The sequence below is a fragment of the Gossypium hirsutum genome, chromosome A11, assembly GCF_007990345.1.
Source record: "Gossypium hirsutum isolate 1008001.06 chromosome A11, Gossypium_hirsutum_v2.1, whole genome shotgun sequence".
NCBI classification, from domain to species: Eukaryota; Viridiplantae; Streptophyta; class Magnoliopsida; order Malvales; family Malvaceae; genus Gossypium; species Gossypium hirsutum.
Genome location: NC_053434.1, coordinates 7,143,886 through 7,164,000, shown reverse-complemented (window position 1 = coordinate 7,164,000; position 20,115 = coordinate 7,143,886). Strand labels below are relative to the sequence as shown.

General features: G+C 37.1%; 1 protein-coding gene across 4 annotated transcripts in view; it reads right to left on the bottom strand.

Annotated features, from left to right (window-relative positions):
• The window catches only part of LOC121203023 (UDP-glycosyltransferase 83A1), a 22,596-nt gene extending 3,006 nt beyond the window's left edge, over positions 1 to 19,590 (bottom strand). For 2 of the 4 annotated variants that reach the window (XM_041080857.1, XM_016852868.2), the window contains exon 1: positions 19,074 to 19,589. In XM_041080857.1, coding sequence (XP_040936791.1) covers positions 19,074 to 19,554 — 481 coding nt within the window. In that variant the 5' untranslated portion in view covers positions 19,555 to 19,589. Of the gene's footprint in view, positions 1 to 495; positions 555 to 14,600; positions 15,123 to 19,073 lie in introns of those variants that run through there. The other 2 variants (XM_041080858.1, XM_041080856.1) reach the window with 2 other exon arrangements.
• Between the last annotated feature and the right edge of the window lie 525 nt (positions 19,591 to 20,115).

Sequence of the window (20,115 nt, the reverse complement as noted above, 5' to 3'; positions counted from 1 at the left end):
TATACTTGTTATATGTAGAGGTGAGCATTGTGGCCAACTAGAAGGCTTGTCCGAAATATGGGATGGTTTGGACAAAAATATAGGTCCAAAAAATGAGCTTGGACAAAAAAATAAAGCTCGGGTAAGACATTTTTTGGCCCTGGGCCCGACCCGAATTCACTGAAGAACATAAATTTTTAATTTTTTTAAATTATTTTTTCTTATTTCTCTTTATTTTGCTACCATTTTATTATTATGTTGCTACTATTTTATTGTTATTGTTTGGATATTGTATAAAACTTATTTCATTATTAATTTTGTTTTTATTTTAGAAACATTTGCTTGTTAAGTTATATCTATCTTAGTGTTATTTAAGTATACATATTTTTGCCAAGAGTTCTCCCCATAGTGTCCTAGAGAGAGTGGTAACTGCCGCAGCTTAGGACAGAGGAGGGTGGTGTAGACAAGAGGGAAAGCAATGAGGAGATATCCTTACTTGCAGAAGAACTCATCCAATTATCAGTAAAGAGTTCAAGGGTAACGCCAAACGATAAACCGACTCTGATCTGCTTCGACTGAACAAAAAAATCTTTTAATCCAGAAAGTTTTGGGACACAGAAGCAAAGCATATGGAAAACAAAGAAAAAGTTTGAGATTCAATTAATAGGGCAAAATCTGTTCTCAATTGTTTTTTATCATGAAAAAGATTTGGAGTCCGTCTTGGAAGGAAAACCTTGGTTATTTCGTAAGAATATTATTTTATTTGATCGACTGACCAAATCGATTGCTAGAGATCAGGTTTGTCTTATTCATTCACCGTTTCGGATTAAAATTGGTGCGTGTCTACCAGATTGTGATAGGAAGGATTTAATACATGCTATAGGCAATACTTTTTAGGGTATTCTGAGGTCTAAAATTAATGGAGATATTTGTAGACTTAGAGTTAACCTGGATGTGCAGAAACCTCTCAAGAGAAGGGTTTTTGTTTTAAGTGATAATGGGGTAAAATCGCGGGTTTCCTTTAAGTGTGAGAAATTACCAATTTATTGCTTTGGGTGTGGTAGAATGGGGCATAGTCTCAATAAATGCTTGATGTTAAGTCTTGCAGAGAAAAGTAAAGTCAGTAACGATCCACCATATTCTGTAGCATTGAAAGCTGAATCAAATTTGGCAGGGAAGAAGAGTATAAAATTAAATGGTTTTGCAGAGAAGGTGAATACTCAAGCTTCTTACATAGGTTTACTGGGAGAAAGAACGACTGATACTGATATGGATGCAGATTTTCTAGTTACGCAAGGAAAGGCAATAGGCGGAAGGAAATTGGCAAGCTGGTTGAAAGGTTTTCAGGAATAAGAACTGGGTTGCAATAACCTGGAGATTGATGTGGTGAATGATAGCAATATGAAGATGGGCAAATCCCCAACAATACCCAAGAAGTCTAGTTGGAAAAGATTAATTCCAGCAAATCAGTCTGAAATTCAGAGGTGTGACTGATTGGGAGGGAAGAGGAAATTTCTAGAATTGGCTGATGGCAAAAACGACGCAGATGCGTCAGATGGGAATGGAACAAAGCGGTTGAAAGTGGAATAGTTAGTCGTTCAATAAGAGGTTCAAAGTAGTAAAATGACGACTGTTTCAATACAAAATGTGATGCCAAGCAAAATAAGATGGACGACTATCTTAAAAATGCTTTTTGTATATTTCACATATTTTATAATTCACATACATATATTTGATATTATCATAATTTATAAATATATATAAACACATATTTACATTTTTATTTTTATAATATTTACCGATTTTTTATGTATGTATATATTTATCTATGTTTTCATATTCTATAATTTATACGCATTTCTTATTTTATGGCTTAAAATTATACATGTATATACATTTTTACATAATTGTATTTATTGTCATCATTGTTATTTGGCGTTTGTTTATTTATTCATGTACACTTGTGATTTTTCTAAATGTTAGTTCTATTTATTTATTTGTATGCTTTGCTTATGTAATCACCTCGTCATTTCATTTTGCCTATTGTATTGTTGTTACTCATTTTACTTTGCTCACCTTGTCGTATTCGTTGTTGTTCTGTCAAGCATTGACACTAAACATCAAAAGGAAAATTTTTCTAAATGAGGCAATATTTCGCGTTTGGAAAATCGAGAAAACGTGCCCTAACGTGCTGGGTTTCGATTTCTCGTTCGACTAAATAGCCAAATATCCTCTTAAAGCTTCAAAGTATGGTTTCATTAAAATATAAGATGATCTTGGTTTCGATGGTTTAGAGTATCGTGTCCTAACGTGCTGGATGTGATATTCTTCGGAACAAGAGAATCTTACATTTCAATTCACGTTATCAGAGTTTCTTTTAAGGATCGTATTTTTAAAACTCTTCAAATTTTCAATTTTTGACACTAAGACACTAATTAATCAACTAGGTACCAATTTTGGGCGCATCGAGGGTGCTAATCCTTCCTCGTGCGTAACCGACTCCCGAACCTATTTTGCTGAATTTCGTAGACAAAAATCGTTGTTTTAATAAAATCTAAATCATTTATTAAAAACAACCGTTTTTACGAGGTGACCCGATCACACCTCATCAAAAAAGATTGGTGGCGACTCCCAATTTCGTTTCATTTTCAAAATCCAAGTCGACCCCGTTTTCATCCAAAAAATGGTGTCAACAGCTTGGCGACTCCACTGGGGACAATAAGAGAGTCAAGCCACGTGTTGATTATTTCTTGTCTTTCTGTTGAAAGTGGAAAATTCGATTTAAATTTACGATCCTCTCATTGCATCTCTTTTGTTTTGAGTTATATTTTTTTATCGTGTTCTGTATTTTATTTTATACCTCTGCACATTGCATTGCATGACCGCTGGTCATACCCTTTTAAGTGGGAGTGAGAAGCTACGCCTTCGTGAGGTTTTCACCTCCGCATGGGATAGTGAATCGCTTTCGGGATATATCCGTACCTATGTCTTCGTGAGATTTTCATCTCCGCATGGCATAGGGAAATGTATCCCCCTGAATCGAACTCGGTCCTATGAGCCTATAATGGGTGAGGACGAGGAATCTGCTGGTTCAGGTACCCTACTTTAGAACCAAATCACATGTAATGAGCCATAGGAACTGACTAGGTAGAGCTACTCCAAATTTTAGTGCTTACCTAAATGAATGATTGTCGCTTATTTTAAATCTTATTCTGTGTTTAATGCTAATTTACTTTGTTTGTGATTGCATGGCATCTTCATTCTAAAAGAGGTGTCGATTTACGTTCAGTTTCTGGGTAGAAAGCTTATCATGGAAAAGGGGTTTTTTGATAAAGTAGAGGATAATGTGGCTGTGCGAATATGGGCTGAAACGACACAACGAGAGAAAGGCGATAGTCTTACCGAAGGGTACGTGTCAGAATTGTGGGATTTTACCCGTATCAGTGTAATCCAGAATGACCTTCGAGAAATGAAAGAAGTCTGGGATCAATGGGATGTCGAGGCCAAGCAGCTGTTCTATTGTAACTACGGTGACCTACCTTATCTGCTTAGTGTCAAAGTGGACAAGTATTTATTCCGAGCCCTTGCTCAGTTTTGGAATCCTGCCTACAGTTGTTTCACTTTTGGGAAAGTAGATTTGACGCCTACTGTGGAGGAGTATACGACCTTGCTTCGGTGCCCAAAGATTCAAGTCGAAAGGCTTATTCCAGAGCTGCTTGTGTCCCTCCGTTGTTAAAGAAATTAATGAACATCACTGGGATGAGCGAGCAGTGGGTCGCTGCCCGGATCCAACAGAAGGGCGACAGTAAATGTGTTCCTTGGAAAAGTTTGCGAGATTTGGTGCTTGTACATCCTGACTTAAAGAAAAGGGTCGATGTCTTCGCTTTAGGTATCTATGGACTAGTGGTTTTCCCCAAAGCTTTAGGACACATAGACGAGGCTGTGTCTGATTTGTTTGATCGGCTTAGTAAAGGGGTTACACCGGTTCCGGCAATACTCGCTGAAACTTTTAGATCCTTGAATGCGTGTCGAAAAGCAGGGGAGGGAAGGTTTATTGGATGCGCGCAGCTCTTATTGGCATGGTTCCATAGCCACTTCTGGAAAGTCGAAAAGGTCTCTTATCGGGTATTCTCTGATAGCTACTCCCCTCTAGGAGAATTGGTGGCCGCCAAGACGGGATGATATTTCAGAAGAAAAATGGATAGAGATACTCCAGAATCTCCAGGATGAAGATATCGAATGGAGGGCTCCTTGGTTAATTCCTGATGAGATATTGTACCGATGTGGAGATTTTGACTGGGTTCCGCTGCTCGGGATATGGGGAGCTATCGGATATGCTCCTCTACTCGTATCAAGACAGTATAGATCACGACAATTCATACCAGCAACGCAGGGGTTGGCCTATTGTGATTTTTCCTATAGGGAGGACAATTACAAGAAGAAGGTTCGAGAAATATCTAGTGCCTGGAACCAGACTCGTCGAATGAAGATCTTAGCCGTGGGTCGACAATTACCCCCGAGTATAGTCAGTGGCGTGATCAAAGGATCAACGACAACATCCCGGCGTCAAATGCAAAAACTGCTCGATCTTTAGAGGAACACTTACAAGTTTTGCCTTCTGAGATAGAAATCATCAAACAAGAATTTGAAAAAAGGAGTTTAGAATTGGGAAGAAGATAGAACAACTAAGGAAGAAAAAATGCAGTTAGGACTGGATGTGGACATTCAAAGATTAGAGGCCGATAAATTGAGAAAAGGAAAGAACAAAGCAGAAGAAGATTTGGACAGCCTGAAGACAGATTACAAGAAGTTGCGTAGGTCGGTAAGAGCTGCTGGCTTGGGTAAAACGCAGAACAATGGCGACAAGAAATTCAGGAGGAAAAGACGAAAGCTAATCAATGGAAAAGAAATTTCAGGATACTCGGACTCGAGAAGTCGCCTTGGGAAAGAGTCTACTAGTTTGCCAAGACGAGAAGACGGAGTTGAAGGTCCGGATAACTGAACTAGAAAGATCGCTTCACCAGTACTGTAATCATAATGCTACGGTTGAATTAAGGGCGAGCTTAGACAAAATTGAAGAATTAAAAGGACAAATAGGAGGGCTAGAGAATGCATTGCAAAATAGTGAAATCCGGATAGAGCTTCTGGAAGAAAATAATGAGCAGTGGCAAAGACAATTCCGTCGGTCTCAAGAGCAGATTAGAGAAAGAGATTATATTATGGGAGAGGCGGTGGCTCAAGTGCGCGAAGTAGCTGATCATCTGCAAACCCTGGCGGTTCAGGCTGATCTATTAAGTTTGAAATATGAGTTAGAGTCGGACAGGGGCCGAGAATTAGCTTGGCTTCTTAGAAAGGTTAAGGCTTTGAGTGTAAGGGCAAAGCCATATATGTAGTCTATTTTATGTAAAGAAACTATTTATCTAGTAAAGTTTTCTAATGAAGTTGAATTAGAATCAGTGCCTCTTTTTCTTTGCATTCTTTTCATGCATTGCATCACATCATATGCATTAATGACCATTTAAAAAAAAAACCTAATCGAATAAAATCATTTCAGTTAACCTGGAAAACCAACAAAGTTACGGCACCCGAGCTAAGGCAAAAATTATGGACCAAAGGTTGGAGAAGCTAGAGCGACTTCAAAAAGAAATGCAAGACCAGTTGCAGGCGCAAATGAAAGAGCAAATGGAAAAGATTCAGCGTGACATGGTGCAAAGATGGAGGAGTCCCAAAATGATCTGGTGGCTAAGATGACGCAATTATTGAAGGAGTAGATAAGGGTAAAGGTCCTGTGATTGTTAGTGAAGAAGAAAACAATGGTGAACCACTTTATCCTCCAGGTTTCACGCCTCCGCATGCGCAAGTACAGACTGAGCTGCATCCGCGGAGACCCTCTGTGTCGGTTAGGCCCCAGCAGTTCCAAGGCGATGCTTCAATCCCAAGGAATTTTCAACCCGGAGCGGGCTTTAATCCCGGTGATAGCCCGAATAATATTGCTGTGATGATATGGTTGAAAAGGACAAGGCGAAGGAGGAATTTCCAAAACAATTTGAGGAGAAATGGAAATGGATAGAAGAAAAGTTTAGGGCAATAGAAAGCATCGAAAGCTATGGAATAGATGCAAAGGATCTGAGCTTGGTCCGGACTTGGTGCTCCCTTACAAATTTAAGATGCCGGAATTCGAGAAATACAACGGGACTAGTTGCCCAGGATCCCATATTACTATGTTTTGTAAAGAATGACGGGGCATATTAATAATGATCAATTATTAATACACTGCTTTAGGAAAGTCTTACGGAGCGGCGTCAAAGTGGTACAATCAGCTGAGCCGAGCTAAATTGCTACTTGGAGGGATTTAGCACAGGCTTTCCTGAGACAATACAATCATGTCTCAGAAATGATGCCTGACAGGATAACTCTGCAAAATTTAGAGAAGAAATCAAACGAAAGCTTCAGACAATATGCGCAGAGGTGGCGAGAGGTGGCGGTTCAGGTGCAACCACCACTTTTGGAAAAAGAGATGACGACGCTTTTTATTAATACTTTGAAAGCCCCGTTCATCACTCACATGTTGGGAAGCGCTTCAAAAAACTTCTCGGATATAATCATGAATGGTGAAATGATTGAGCATGCCATTAAAAGTGGAAAAATAGATGGAGGAGAAAATAATAGGAGGGCACCCCCGAGGAAAAGAGAAAATGAAGTGAATAATGTGAATGCTTATGGTAGGTCAATTACCGTGAATCAACCAAAGAAAGTGGTTGCTAATCAACAGGGATCATCAAGACAAGAGTGGGAGCTAGGCAAATTACTGAAAAGCCCCAATTCACGCCAATCCCGATGTCATACAAGGAGTTGTATCAGACTTTATTCGATGCACATGTTGTTGCTCCTCGTTACTTGAGTCCTCTACAACCCCCGTATCCAAAATGGTATGATACGAACGCGCAATGTGATTATCATGGGGAATTTCTGGGCACTCGATAGAAAATTGTACTGCCTTCAAGAAGGTAGTAGAAGGACTTATCAATTTAGGTGTTGTCAAACTTGACGACTCACCTAACGCAAAGAATCCGTTACCTAATCACGCAGATAAGGGGGTGAATATGGTTAGCGAAGGTACGGGAGAAGAAGTCAAGACTGACATTGCTGAAGTAAAAACTCCATTGAAACGGGTCTGGAAAGAAATGGCGAAAAGAGGGTTGGTTATTTCAGATTCTGAGGAAGGGCATGAGATGGGAAATTATTGTAATTTCACCATAAAACAGGGCATGAAATCCAAGAATGTGAAGGATTCAAGGCTTTGGTTCAAAGCATGATGGATAACAAGGAGATGAGGTTTTATGAAGATGCGAAAGAAATGAGGAGCATATGCGCGACAGAGTTGGGAACAAAGGCTCCAAAAATAAATCATCCTGTGGTCATTATCTCACGCCCTAAGGGTAATGAGGTTAGGGCTCAGGTAACACCGAAAATTGTAATCCAGAAACCATCAAATTTCTTTTATAGGGATAACAAAATGGTGCCGTGGAATTACGGGTGTAATGTACCATTTTGGGAAAGAAGCAGAAAGAAACCAGAAATAGGTTCTTACACGCGCAATGGAAAAAGACATGACGCTCAAGCAGAGTCGTCCAGGGAAGAGAATTGGAAGAAAGAACAGAGGAAAGGGAAAGCAGTAGAAGTTGAGCCATTGTAAATGAACCAATAAAAGAAGAGGAGGCAAAGGAGTTTTTGAAGTTTTTGAAACACAGTGAATACAGTGTTGTAGAGCAACTGCACAAACAGCCAGCCCGCATTTCTGTATTAGCTTTACTCCTAAACTCAGAAGTACATCGGAATGCACTTTTAAAGGTGCTAAACGAAACATATGTGGCTGACGATATTTCGGTAAACAAGCTGGATCGGTTGATCAACAATATTGGTGCTGACAATTTTATCTTCTTCAATGATGATGAAATACCATCCGGAGGAAGAGGTTCTACTAAAGCCCTGCATGTTACTGTCCGATGCAAAGGGTACACACTCCCGGGGCCTTGGTTGATAATGGATCTGCACTAAATGTATTGCCTTTGTCCACTCTTAGTCGATTACCAATAGACAGTTCGCACATGAAGCATGCCAGAGCATAGTAAGGGCATTTGATGGAACAAAAAAGGAGGTTATGGGGAGAATTGAGGTACCATTAAGGATTGGCCCAGTCGCTTATGAGGTGGATTTCTTGGTAATGGATATTAAACCTTCCTACAACTGTCTATTGGGGAGACCGTGGATACACTCAGCAGGGGCAGTACCTTCATCATTACATCAGAAGGTGAAGTTGGTATCGAAGGATCGGTTGGTAACGATAGATGCAGAGGAGGATATTATCGCAATGATGACTAGCGATGCACCTTATGTGGACATCAACGATGAGGCACTAGAATGTTCTTTTCGATCGTTAGAATTTGTGAACGCGATGTTTATTGCGGAGGGAAATAGAATTCCAGTACCGAAAATATCCAGGACCACTGAGATGGGATTGCGATTGATGGTAGGAAGAGGAGCCTTACCCGGGAAAGGATTGGGAAAATATCTTCAGGGGAGGATTGAGGCACCAATGCTGAAGGAAAAGTTTGATAGATTTGGTTTAGGGTACAAGCCAGACATGAAGCAGAAAAAGAAAGAAGTAGAGAAGAGACAAGAGAAAAGAAGGGCGCGTTTGAATGGACATGAAGCTAAGTGTGAGCCTTTAACCTTTCCCCACATATCTGCATCTTTTGTGTCGGGAGGATTTATTCATACTGAATGTGGAGTGTCCGGTAGCGGCATGGGAAGAATGTTGGAAAATGTTTATACCAACGCCATTGAAGCAACGGAAAGGAGGGCCTTGTTGGAGATCTGCCCTTATGAGCCTGGAAGCGAGCTAAACAATTGGACTGCTGAAAAATCCCTGTAGTCTTTAGGGCTTATTCAGAGTAATGCTCAAAACATTCCTGTTGTTTGTTGGCCTAGAAACGATATGAAATCTTTTGTGAAATAGGCGTTGGGCCTAAGTATCATTATTTTAATGAAATACGTGTCTACGTTCATCTCTATCAGTCACTTTTTTTTTCCTTTTATATTTTCCATTTGATTGATTGTCTTACAAATAATTCTTTCATTTGTAATTCTTTTGCACAAACATATTCATAAATTTATATATTCTTGGTATATTCTTTGATATGCCCTCATAGGTCTTCAGATATCAATGACATGAGTGACGCTGCCTCAAACGCGAAGCCTATTTTTGAGCAAGAAGTGTGTTTAGAGGGATCCCACGACTTTGAAAATGACGAAGATTATGATGCATCTCCGGACTTGTTAAGAATGGTGGAACAAGATGATAAGCATATCCTACCTCATAGGGAATCATTAGAAATAGTGAGCCTAGAGGATGGAAAGAGGTGAAAATTGGAACTGAAATCACCGCAAAGACAAGGCAAGACCTCATTAATTTGCTCCGAGAGTTCAAAGATGTTTTCGCATGGTCGTACCAAGATATGCCTGGGCTAAGTACTAACATTGTGGTGCATCGTCTGCCCATAAAGGAGGATTGTAAACCCGTTCAACAGAAGCTGAGGAGAATGAGACCTGACATTGTGTTGAAAATAAGAGAATAAGTCAAAAGACAATTCGACGCTGGATTCTTACAAGAAGTCAAGTATTCGGATTGGGTAACCAACATCGTCCCTGTTCCCAAAAAAGATGGAAAGATACGAATGTGTGTGGATTATAGGGATTTGAACAAGGCTAGTCCAAAGGACAACTTTCCACTGCCTCACATTGATACTTTGGTAGATAACACGGCGGGCTATTCATTGTTTTCTTTCATGGATGGTTTCTCTGGATACAATCAAATAAAATGCATCCTGGGGACATGAGGAAAACCACATTCATTACCTTATGGGGAACATTCTGTTACAAGGTAATGCCCTTCGGATTGAAGAATGCGGGAGCAACATATCAAAGAGCTATGGTGACTTTGTTTCACGACATGATGCACAAGGAGATCGAAGTCTATGTTGACGATATGATCGCGAAGTCTAGAACGGAAGAAGAGCATGTTCAGGTCTTGAAAAGGTTATTTTTGAGATTAAAGAAATTTCAGCTCAAGCTTAACCCGGCCAAATGCACGTTTGGAGCCAGATCAGGGAAGTTATTAGGCTTCATAGTTAGCAAAAAGGGGATCGAGGTTGACCCAGACAAAGTAAAGGCAATACGAGATTTACCTCCCCCGCGCACTCAGAAGGAGGTTCGAGGCTTCCTAGGGAGGCTGAATTACATTGCTCGGTTCATCTCACAACTGACAGAGAAATGTGATCCAGTATTCCGGCTCTTAAAGAAACATAATCCGGGTGAATGGGATGAAGAGTGTCAGAGGGCTTTCGATAAGATAAAGCAGTACTTGGCTAATACTCCAGTCTTATCACCTCCAAGTCCAGATAGGCCATTGATATTGTATCTAACAGTGTTGGAGAATTCCATGGGATGTGTATTGGGCCAACATGATGAGACGGGAAAGAAAGAAAGGGCAATATACTATCTCAGTAAGAAATTTACCGATTGCGAAATGAGGTACTCATCAATTGAGAAGTTGTGTTGTGTCTAATCTGGGCAACCCGACGACTGAGGCAGTATATGTTGTATCACACGACTTGGCTGATTTCAAAGTTAGATCCTTTAAAGTATATGATGGAATCGACTGCTTTGAACGGGAGAATGGCTAGATGGCAGATCTTGCTCTCAGAATTTGATATAGTATATGTCAGTCAGAAGGCCATAAAGGGAAGTGCAATAGCCGATTTCCTAGCTAGTAGAGCCTTGGAGGACTATGAATCTTTGAATTTCGATTTTCCAAACGAGGACTTGATGCATGTGGCGAATACTGAAGAAAATCCTCAAATGGATCACATATGGAAGTTAAATTTCGATGGAGCTTCAAATGCTACGGGTAATGGAGTTGGGGCAGTTTTGGTATCCCCAAGTGGAGATCATTATCCTGTTGCTAGCAAGTTGGACTTCGATTGTACAAATAACATGGCAGAATATGAAGCATGTATTATGGGCATTCGTGCAGCCATTGAACGGAACATTAAAGTACTGAGAGTATACGGGGATTCAGCGTTGGTGATATACCAACTCAAAGGGGAGTGGGAGACTAGAGATCCTAAGCTAATCGGTTATAGAAAACTAGTTCTTGAATTGGCTGAGGAGTTTGACGATATCACCTTCTATTACCTCCCACGGGAGAAAAACCAAATGGCTGATGCATTAGCTACTCTAGCTTCGATGATTCAGGTGAATAGACTTGAGGCAATGAGGCCTGTTCAGATGAGTATCTCTGAGACCCCGGCTAATTGCTGCAATATTGAGGAGGAGGGAAAAGATGATTGTCCTTGGTATCAGAGTATCCTACAATATGTGAAGAATCGGGAATACCCTGATCAAGCGACAGAGAATGACAAAAGAACTCTGAGAAAGATAGCCATTGAATATGTCTTAGATGGAGAAATGTTATATAAAAAAGGAAGGATCAAGTACTGTTAAGATGTGTGGATGCTGTGGAAGCCAAGAAAATTTTGAAAGAAGTCCATGAGGGTATTTGTGGGACGCACGCCAGTGGTTTCACGATGGCCAGACAGATCATGAGATTTGGGTACTATTGGCCCACCATGGAAGGAGATTGTATTGATCATGCCAGGAAGTGCCACAAATGCCAAATTTACGGAGACAAAATACACGCGCCTCCTTCACCTCTTCACGTCATGACCTCTCCTTGGCCGTTTTCCATGTGGGGTATGGATGTTATTGGGCCAATATCACCAAAGGCTTCTAATGGGCATCGTTTCATCTTCGTAGTAATTGATTACTTTACCAAGTGGGTGGAGGCTGCTTCATATGCAAATGTCACGAAAGTAGTAGTCAGCAAATTCTTGAAGAAGGAAATCATTTGTCGATATGGAATGCCTGAGAGGATCATATCCGACAATGCGATGAACCTGAATAATAGCACAATAGCTGAAGTTTGTAGCAAATTTAAAAGTAAGCATCATAACTCATCGCCTTATCGTCCCAAAATGAATGGTGCAGTGGAGGCGGCCAATAAAAACATTAAAAGTATTGTGGGGAAAATGACTGAAACCTACAAGGATTGGCATGAGAAATTATCATTTGCTCTCCTTGCCTATCGAACATCTGTTAGAACTTCTACTGGGGCAACGCCTTTTTCTCTGGTTTATGGAATGGAGGCAGTATTACCCATTGAAGTTGAAATTCCTTCTCTACGGGTGTTATCTAAGTTACAGTTGGATAAAGCCGATTGGATCCAATCTCGGTACGATCAGTTGAACCTAGTAGAGGAAAAGAGGCTAAGAGCTATTCACCATGGGCAAATGTACCAGAAACGAATGATGCGAGCCTATAATAAAAAGGTTCGCCTCCGAGAATTTCGTGAAGGGGACTTGGTACTAAAAAAGATTCTTCCTATGCAAAAAGATTTTAGAGGAAAATGGATGCCAAATTGGGAAGGCCCTTAAGTTGTAAGGAAGGCCTTTTCTGGTGGAGCTTTGATCCTATGCGAGATGGATGGCAAAAGTTTACCAAATCTTGTAAACGCAGACTCCGTCAAGAAATACTTCACTTGAAAGAAAGGGGAACCAAAGTGAAAACCCGTAAAGGGCGCTTTGCTTCCTAAAAAAAAAAAAACTTTGGAGAGGCTAAGGTGAAAACCCGTAAAGGGCACTTTGAGACCAAAGAGGGCTTGAGTCGAAAACCCAGAAAAGGCGACTCAAGTACTGGGCAGGATTGGAACATCAGGATTTGAGCGGATCAAATTTTGATCGGGGGCATATGATTATCTTGCTTTACTTGAACCAATAAGAAAGGATATGCAACGTCTTGGAACATGGACAGAGTATTGCAGATCTCCTGAACACATGTCAAACTCAGAAGGGTCTTCGGAAAGTTTGTACAGAGAAACTCAAGCTGCGATAACTGGGGCACCTAGTTCTTATGTGTATTCTTGAAAATACATTCTTTTATTTTCTTTCTTTATTCCTTTCTTTTTGTGAAAACGCACATTCTCAATCCACTTCTTTGTTAACCTTCTTTCGCCATCTTTGATGTTTTATTCGAGTTATGATCAGAACTAGCTTTATTCTTATCCATTGTTATGATCTTTTTGCAAATATGTTGCATAGGAATAATGATTAACAAACTAATAAAACTTTCAGGAAAGAAGTTTTGCACATTACTCTGGAAAATTTCTAAATAATATAGGGACCTGAAACTTGACTATTGTTTAGAAAATACCAAGTTTAAAGGGTGAAATATCTAAGAAGGAAGAGTCTAAGTTAAAGACTATCATTTCAGATTTTCTTGTCTAAACATTGATTGAACAAAATGACAAGCTGTCGTGTTATAAAGCTTAAATGAACAAGCAAGCAATGATCATCAGGCAATAGGAAGAGGTTACCTCGGAGAAGAGAGCCTTCACTTGCGCATAAGACTTTGGTACGACACCTTGAGAATGGTGTAGGAAACCAGAACGGTTCAGATCCTATATCCCCGAATTGTGATAAAAGAGGACAGAGGAAAAGCCACATATTTCTACCTTTAGATTACTGTGAGAGAATGATGGTACAAATTTTGGCGTCCCAGTGGATATAACTTTGAGGTTTACAATGGGGATAGTCTGGCTAAATGTTTCTTCAGAAAAGTCAGTCAAGCGAGAAGGCGTTGAAGCACGTCAGTCACAAAGCCTTAGTAAACTTCGAGTAATGACAACCTAAGCGAGATCATTCTCGGAAAAATAAAATTCTGCATTCATGCAAACACCATTCACATATGTCTAGTTAGGAGCATTTGTTTCATTTTGATCATGTCATCCTAATCATTAGGCATAATTAGGTTTATTATACAGGTCTTATCTCCCTGAGATTACAGTGGAGTAGACCGAAGAATTTCAGATCTTATCTCTCTGAGGTTACAGTGGAGCAGATTGAAGCCAGAGATCTTATCTCTCTGAGATTACAGCGGAGTAGATTGAAGCTAGTAATCCTATCTCTCTGAAGTTACAGTGGAGCGGATTAAAATAAAGGATCTTATCTCTCTGAAGTTACAGTAGAGTAGATCACATCAGATTGAAGCCAGAGATCTTATCTCCCTGAGGTTACAGTGGAGCAGATTGAAGCCAGAGATCTTATCTCTCTGAAATTACAGCGGAGTAGATTGAAGCTAGTAATCCTATCTCTCTGAAGTTACAGTGGAGCGGATTAAAATAAAGGATCTTATCTCTCTGAAGTTACAGTAGAGTAGATCACATCAGATTGAAGCCAGAGATCTTATCTCCCTGAGATTACAGTGGAACAGACCGAAAATTTCAGATCTTATCTCCCTGAGGTTACAGTGGAGCAGATTGAAGCCAGAGATCTTATCTCTCTGAAATTACAGCAGAGTAGATTGAAGCTAGTAATCCTATCTCTCTGAAGTTACAGTTGAACGGATTAAAATAAAGGATCTTATCTCTCTGAAGTTACAGTAGAGTAGATCACATCAGATTGAAGCCAGAGATCTTATCTCCCTGATGTTGCAGTGGAACAGACTGAAAACATAAATTTCGTTCCCTTGCGAAGAAGATTAAAGCTACAAATCAGATCGAAGCAACAAGACGTAACAGGCTGGAATAAGGTTACTTGAAGAAGAGAAGCACCCAAAGAAGTCAAGCCTCGGCGAGACCAGGCAAATTTGGCCTTTCTTAGTCTTTGCTCTGTTCTCGTTACACGAAAACGAGCAAAGAGGGGCAGCTGTAGAAGCCCAAATTTGCTGGGCCCATTGTCCAAATAAAATAAAATACAGCAAACCCAAAATCCTAGCCCAATACCCTAAACCATTTAACCCATCCTCAAACCCAAAACCTAAAATCAACCTAGCCCAACATCCAAGCCCAATCCCAAAACCCTAGACTCCCACTTGCCTCTTCCCATTCTCCCATGCTGTCTGCCACTTGCCTCTTCCCATTCTTCCATGCTGTCTGCCACCAGTACCACTCCCATTCTCCCATGTTGTCTGCCACCAGTGCCACTCCCACTCTCCCATGCTGTCTACCACCTCCACCTCTCCAACATCTGCAAGATAAGACAGAAATAATAGAGGATGGATGTAAAAAAAAAAGAGGGGAGGAGTTATAAAACCCGAATGAAAATGTTGTAAGTAAAAGGGGGGGATCCAAAAAAATTGTATCACTCGCATATTTTTCAAGGAATCAAACAAAAAACACACAGAAGGTTGATCTCCGATTTTGTTCTCTTTATTTTCGTTTTTCGTTTTCTTGCTTCTTTAATATTTTTTTATTTTTTATACAAATCTATTAAACAAAGATACAAAAAAGAAAAATATAAAAGGAAAGAGGAAGGATTCTCACCAGATCCGGCCCATTGCCGCGTTATCGGAGCCTTCCCCTCCGTTCGGCGTGGTTGAGTCTAAAAAGGGGGTTGAACCCTTGTCTTTTCGTTTTTGGAACTAGCCTCCAACAAGTAAAAAAGGGGAGAGCTAAAGGAGCCCATTTTGGTGTATCGCCAGCCATCGAGTGCGGTGGTGGTGCGGTGGTTGAAGGGCGGCAATGATGGGTTTCTTTGAAACCCTAGCAAAAATAAAAGAGAAGGGAAAGGGGGAGAAAGCAGGGAAGCTCTCTATTTTTTGTTTAAGGTTGGGGGAAGGCTGGTAATGGAATAATAAAATAAAAAATAAAAAAGGGGAAAGTTGGTAATGGAATAAAAAAGGGAAAGTTGGTAATGGAATAAAAAAAGGAAATTTTTTTGGTTTAAATGATGATGATGAAGCGGCGTGTTTGGTGGAGTGGGGTGTGCACTATCCCTAAACAGGAGATTTGCTAGATTAATCCTTCTCCTTTGCAACTCTATTCGACCAGGCCCCATTTTCTATTTTCTTTTGTTTTTTAATTTAGCTCTTAAATTTCGTTTGGGTTACATCTGGGTCCTTCGAAACATTGCACATAAAAGGCTAGAAATATTTTCCAGCTAGTCTCTCGTTGTTTCAACGTGATTCATTTCGATCCTTGATGGCCTTCTTTTCATTATTTACAATATGAGTCCCTCTTCCCTTACATGTATCTCACTTTAGCTCAAATTCTAACTTTTTAATTTATCCCTTAAAGTTCATTTCTTTTGTTTCGGTTCCTTGACTATTTAATCTTGTTTATTTTTCATTTTTTTATTATTTTCAATATTCTGCTTTTATTTTTATTTTCTTTAGTATTTTATTTACTTGCTCTTTTTAAATTCAACCATTTATATTTTATTTTATTTTTATATTTATTAATTTACCTATATTTTACGCCTTAGACTTCATTTTTTATGTTAATTCAAATTCTTTTAGTTTCCATTTTGTTTTTTTTATTTATTTTTTATTTCACCATTGTCTTTATTTTTACATTCATGGCTTATTACAACTGCTCATTGTATTATTACTATTAATATCCTTATCACGTTGTCCTTTTTGCTCCATCAATATTATTTGTTATTTTTGTCTTATTTGTTCTATTTATTTTATTTTCTGTTTATAATTTCAAACTAAATTGTTTTATTTATTATCTTGTTCATCTACTTATTTCTTTATTCCTTTAACTTTTTATATTAAAAAGTTCATTTATTTATGTTTTTTTGATGCTCTTCGATTTTACTATTATTATTATCATTATTATTATTATTATTATTATTATTATTATTATTATTAGTTTATGCTTTGTTATATGTTTATATATTTATAATACGTATATATACTTGACATATTTGTATATACCTCAGTAATATTATTACTAGTTTTTAATATACGCATATATTACCTAAATATTTTAGTATTATGATATTCTTCATGTATTATATGTGTGTTCTTAATACTATACTTTATTTGTGTCATATTTTTTTATGTTGTATTATTATATTTTAATATTATATTATATAATTATATATACATATATCTTTTATATATATTATCATTGTATATATTTTAATATTATTAGTTGTATTTTACACTATTATATACATTTTTCTAATATTATATTGTATATACTATTGTTTATATATATATATATGTGTATGTATTTATGTAGCATAGAAAATAGTTTTATTATTATTCTTATCATTTCTAAGGTAGGCATATACTATATATGTTCTATGTATGTTATATGGATTTTTAATATCGCTAAATATATATGTCATCATCTTATATATTATTATATTAAAATATTTTAATATTCATAATTTTAAATTGTTGATACATTTTTATAATATATATTTACGTACATACTTTTCATTTATTATAAATATACTTTTTATATTTTTATATTTCATATTTTTATGTATACATAGATATAGGCATAAATACATACATCTTAATTCATATATATGTATATATATACGTACTTATACATACTTAAATATATTTTTCACATTTCATAATTCTTATATACTTACCTATATTTATGCATATTTTACATCATATACATACTTATATATATTCTTTATATTCTTAAAAATGCTTTTTGTATATTTCACATATTTTATAATTCACATACATATATTTGATATTATCATAATTTATAAATATATATAAACACATATTTACATTTTTATTTTTATAATATTTACCGATTTTTTATGTATGTATATATTTATCTATGTTTTCATATTCTATAATTTATACGCATTTCTTATTTTATGGCTTAAAATTATACATGTATATACATTTTTACATAATTGTATTTATTGTCATCATTGTTATTTGGCGTTTGTTTATTTATTCATGTACACTTGTGCTTTTTCTAAAATGTTAGTTCTATTTATTTATTTGTATGCTTTGCTTATGTAATCGCCTCGTCATTTCATTTTGCCTATTGTATTGTTGTTACTCATTTTACTTTGCTCACCTTGTCGTATTCGTTGTTGTTCTGTCAAGCATTGACACTAAACATCAAAAGGAAAATTTTTCTAAATGAGGCAATATTTCGCGTTTGAAAAATCGAGAAAACGTGCCCTAACGTGCTGGGTTTCGATTTCTCGTTCGACTAAATAGCCAAATATCCTCTTAAAGCTTCAAAGTATGGTTTCATTAAAATATAAGATGATCTTGGTTTCGATGGTTTAGAGTATCGTGTCCTAACGTGCTGGATGTGATATTTCTTCGGAACAAGAGAATCTTACATTTCAATTCACGTTATCAGAGTTTCTTTTAAGGATCGTATTTTTAAAACTCTTCAAATTTTCAATTTTTGACACTAAGACACTAATTAATCAACTAGGTATCAATTTTGGGCGCATCGAGGGTGCTAATCCTTCCTCGTGCGTAACCGACTCCCGAACCTATTTTTCTGAATTTCGTAGACAAAAATCGTTGTTTTAATAAAATCTAAATCGTCTATTAAAAACAACCGTTTTTACGAGGTGACCCGATCACACCTCATCAAAAAAGATTGGTGGCGACTCCCAATTTCGTTTCATTTTCAAAATCCAAGTCGACCCCGTTTTCATCCAAAAAATGGTGTCAACATAAGTAATGTTAAACTGACTGTTTCAGAAGTAAGAAAATGCTTGAATCCTTGCAAAAAATATTTTTAAAGTCAAGTCACATTTTTAACCATTATTTATAATTTAATGTGCTTTTATGTACTAATTATTTTGGATATACAATTATTTTCCTATTAAATTTTATTTTAAATATATACCATTATTAGTTAATTTTTTTATAGTTATATTTTAATGATATTTAAAATATGAATTATATATTTAAATTAAATTTTACAAATAATTAATATTAATGGCTTACAAATATTTAAAATCTATATTGCATTTTCAAAGGCATATTTTTATTTCCGTTTAAAATAAATATATTATTTCTTAAAAATACTTTTTAATAATAATAATAAACACTTTTTAATTCAAAAGTTACGAGAAATTAGCCTAAGTCGAATCAAATTAGATCTCAGACGAGAAAAAAACTTATATTTTCTCTTATTCATAGGTACTGCACTGCTAAGTCGTTAAAGCAAGACAGGTTCTTACCAATTTCATCTATCAGTCCATCATCAATAAATTTGGGGATACTAAGCAACATCGCCAGTTGAAACACTGCACCCGGCCACAAGCCCACCGTAGGAATCCCCAACTCCGCCGCAACATCAAGAGCCAACCCAATGTTAATATCAGCTAAAACACATGAAATCTTATCATCATCTGATCCATTAACCTTATGAATGAGCTCCTTGAGTTGAGTAGGCATAACCTGGCATAATCTTTCAGTTAACTTCCCTAACTGATTCCTATCTTCCCCATCTTCCAGTCCATCGGGGACTGAAAGTAGATGAAGTAAGCCATTTTCATCCACCTTCTCGCCGAATGCATCTAGGACCCTCTTGTGATTAAACACTGTGTTAACAAAGCTGATTTTGATGCCTTGTTTGGCTAAGTTTTGGGAGAGTTCCACGAGAGGAATAACATGGCCTTGTGTTGGATAAGGGATTACCAAAACGTATGGTTTGCCCATTTCCGTTTGTGTTTCCGGATAATTAAGGGCTCACACTCTGATTTATAGCAACCATTTGTGGCCAATATTCATTTTCATTTCCATCTTATTTTTTTAAAGAAAATAAAAATATAATAATAAGATTTTGAGTCTAACAAATTTTGAGTTAATCGAGTTAACGGATCCTATTTTAACAACCGAACTCAATTTAAATTTTTTCTAATCAAATCGAATCTAGTCAAAAAATTTTAAGTCAAGTCGAGTCGAGTTTACGAATCTTATTATTTATACTCAATATTGCGTTTATATGGATCGATTATTTAACTAGTAGATGAAGCACAAGATTTTTTTAACTACATAAACAATACAATTTGTTTTGTCTTTTGCCTTTTGCCTTTTAACTTTTAAAAAAGTAAACATTTAACAAAACGACATAATTTTGTCTTTTCTTATTTAGATTTTCGGATAACTCGAATTATGTAATTTATATTCAAGTTAAACCAAAAAACTTAATTTTTTATTCGAATTAATCTGAATTACTTGATTAACTCAAATAATTCAAAATATTTAATTCAAAATTAA